The 3534-nt window shown below is 34.0% G+C and overlaps 1 protein-coding gene across 1 annotated transcript; it reads right to left on the bottom strand.

Moving 5' to 3' along the window:
- Positions 1-91: 91 nt before the first annotated feature.
- Positions 92-1217, bottom strand: LOC112523845. Its single transcript, XM_025133519.1, has 3 exons — positions 952-1217; positions 360-797; positions 92-170 (listed from the first exon to the last, which is right to left on the bottom strand). Exons 1-3 carry the CDS (start codon positions 1215-1217, stop codon positions 92-94), a joined length of 783 nt encoding a protein of 260 aa, XP_024989287.1.
- Positions 1218-3534: the final 2317 nt, after the last annotated feature.

The following is a 3534-nucleotide window of genomic DNA, read 5'->3' as shown; positions in this document are numbered from 1 at the left end:
TTCAAAGGTACCAAAAATACATTATCCAAAGTTATAACATAGTAAACCTTTAAAACTAAACGTTAAATATAAACATGTCAAACATAGCAAATCAAAGTGGAACCCGTCTATCTTTTGCGACCTTGAACTCTTCCACAATTTCCTCCAAACTAATCTTTTCAGCTACTTCCCTTTAGATGAACAAAAGTAACGAGTCATTTAGAAACTCATCATCCATTCTATTCTGTATTCTTGTTTTCACAATATTCATTGCTGAAAACGATCTCTCGGTTGTCGCGGTAGAAACTGGAAGAGTAAGTAATAGACTTATTAATCGATAAATAAGATCAAAAGTGGTTTCTCTTCTAGTCCTTACCAACCATTGACCCAATTCTGCAAGAGATGTCAATTGCTTATAATCTACATGTTGAACGACATCAATAGCATAATGCTGAAGTTGCATTTTCAGAATTGTTCTCTCATGATCACTGAAATCTTCAGGATAAAACTTCTCTACAAGTTGTCGTACATCAAGACTTCTAAAAGTCTCGTACGCATTTTTAGGATCTAGAGTTGAAGCAAGACGAAGCATCTCCATGGAACCATCACTGAAACGATGATCTAATTCCATTAATTGACAATTAATTGCTTTATAAAAGATATCCACTCGGTAATGATGCTCAAGTGTATCTCCGGCTCGTTGTAATGTACCAATTTGATTGAGACCTCTACCGGTCTCTAATTCATCAACAGAAATCAAGTATGCAATTTGCTCGACTTGTGCATCTCGTAGTTGATCAGTGCGTTTGGAAGAAGCACTAACAACATTGACAACAAAAGACAACGTTGTAAAAAACTTACGTAGTGCTACAACTCCTTGAGAGGCGGCCATTAATGACAATTGCAACCGATGAGCAAGACAGTAAACATAATATGCGTATTTACAATCTTCTAAAATCAAGGCTTGCAAACCTTTGCATATTGCTTGCACCATCATACCCTTGTCTACGAATAGACTTGACATCAAGATTGTAATGTGACAACAAAGAATAGATTCCATCCTTGAGCGTTTGTGCCGTAGTGTCACGTACATGAACAAGTCCAAAAAAACGTTCTATAATGAAACCCTCTTTATTAACAAATCTCAAAACAAGAGACATTTGCTCTTTATGAGACTCATCACGTGCTTCGTCAACAAGTAAACAAAAGGGATGACCACCAATTTCCTCACAAATCATTTGCCTCACCTTATTTGATATAAGATTCAAAATTTCCTTTTGAATCGACGGTGATGTATATCCCGTGCTTCGTCAACAAGTAGACATTTGCTCTCTAGATGCAGGGGTATTATCTTCATTTGTTGTTTCTTCGGGATCTTGAGAAGAAGAACTAGCATGCTTTCTTTTAAAAAACCCATGAATGGTAGGTTGAGTTTTCATCTTTATCTACATAGCAGTTTTAGTGTTAGATTGTATGATTTCAATTCATATTGGATGACTATTAACCAAATTGCTATTGACATACAACATTTGAATGACTATTAACCAAATTTTGTACCAAAAGAACAAACTAAAGAACAAACCAGTGAACTGTTAACTGTGTACAAGAATGACCTTAATTTCCACATATATATGATTGCAATTTGCAAATACCAAACGCATCTCTAAATAACCAATTTCAGCCACATAACCATTAAATCACCACATAAAGTCATAAATTTAGACCTAATAATCACCTAAATCAGTAAATCACCACTTTTGGGTTTTGATTTCTAAAACAAAAGGTGCAACATTTCACATTTGTGTTCGGCCCCTGTCATTAGCAGCAAGCAGTAGCAGTCTAGGTCTAGCAGAAGTGCAGAAGCAGAACAGCAGCAGTCAACAGAGAATGCGAGAAGCAGGGGCTTACCGGGAGTTACCATGGCCGGCTGGGCGCTGGCCGTCGACCGCCGAGTGTCGCCTCCGCCTCCGCCTACCTTCTATGTTGGTCGCTGGTCGCTGGCTCGCTGCGCAGTACGCTCCTCGTCCTCCACACTCCACAGGCTGCAGTGGTCGCCGTCGCTCTCACCTGAGTCGCCTCTCGGGATTGGAAGGGGGGGCTGGTTGAAATTTTTGGTTTTCTAGAAGCTAATGGACTAAACTATTGAATGGTAATTGGGAAAAAAATCACAGGGGCCAGGGCCCCTATAGGCCCATTAGGCAGTCTGCCCCTATACATATACATATACATGGTGAGGTTCACCCGTTCAAAAGAAATTACCTCGATCGATCATTAGATTAACTGATTTAACCGTGCGTAATTAAGTCGACGTTTATAACAATATGTTTTAAATTAAGAAAAATCTTACCACCCCTATTTTTTATTCGAAAAAATGAAATATAAACAAAAATCGAGCTAAATAAATTACTATATTGATTTATTTTTTCATCCGTTTTTTTCATAATTTTCCATTTTTTCATTTGTTTAGCGTTTTCCCCTGAACTCAACTCTCTCTCTCAACCATAAAATAAACGAAAAACCAGAAAACAACTTAAAAACGGATGAAAAAAATATGTTAATATGGATGTCAAATTAGTGAGAAATATGATTGTTTTTTGGTGTAATTTATTTCACTCGATTTTAGTTTATATTTTATCTTTTCTCGAAATACAAAATAAGTGGGAGAGTGGTTTTTTTAATTAAAAAAATATTGTTGTAAACGTCCATTTAATTATATCCGTTAAATCAATTAATCTAATGATCGATAACTATAATTTTCTCCTGAACAAAACTTGCTATATGTGCGTATACATACACGCACATAGACGTACATAATATATATTTTTCGAAAAGAAAACATATTGTATTTTAAAATTAAACTTAAAGAATAATAACTAATATTTATTAAAGTATAATAATTAATTAATTTAATAAACTTAAAAGTATAAAAAAATATATTTTTATTTTACATACTTAATTATGGATTTGGTCCCTATAGTTTATGTGAGTTTTACAAAATTGGCTCATCGAGTAAAGACAAAACATGGAAAATGACGAAAATGTCCCCAAAATTAATGGAGGAACTGGATGAGCATTAGAGGAAGGGACCAATCCGTTACAAAATGACATACAACAAGTCATAATATGCAATAAATGAAGTTAAAGAACCATTTTCATAAAGATCACAAAACCACATAGACCATAATCTACTCTATATTTATATTTATTTTTTCTTAGAAAAAAGTTAAGAAATGATATCCCTGGATCCAAAAAGCGGTCCCTCCAACCCCTCCCCACCGTATACTCCATCCCTCACCCTCAATAATCACATGATTCCCTCTTGTTATAATTAACTAGAAGAGTATTCGTGTAATACAAAAAGATATATCTCGATTTTAATGTTTTATTTTATTATTTGTCTCTGTCGATTTTATAATACGATTTTATAATACGATTTTATATGTTTTTAAGAAAGCAATAATGATTTTATTTTTGAATAAAATATAAATTTGAAGATATCATAAAAATATAAAAAAAATATATCAATGTTAATATCAAATCAACTATTTAAAAGTT

The sequence above is a fragment of the Cynara cardunculus genome, assembly GCF_001531365.2.
Source record: "Cynara cardunculus var. scolymus isolate 2C chromosome LG 12, CcrdV1, whole genome shotgun sequence".
Lineage (NCBI taxonomy): Eukaryota > Viridiplantae > Streptophyta > Magnoliopsida > Asterales > Asteraceae > Cynara > Cynara cardunculus.
This window is presented reverse-complemented; position numbering and strand designations above follow the sequence as displayed.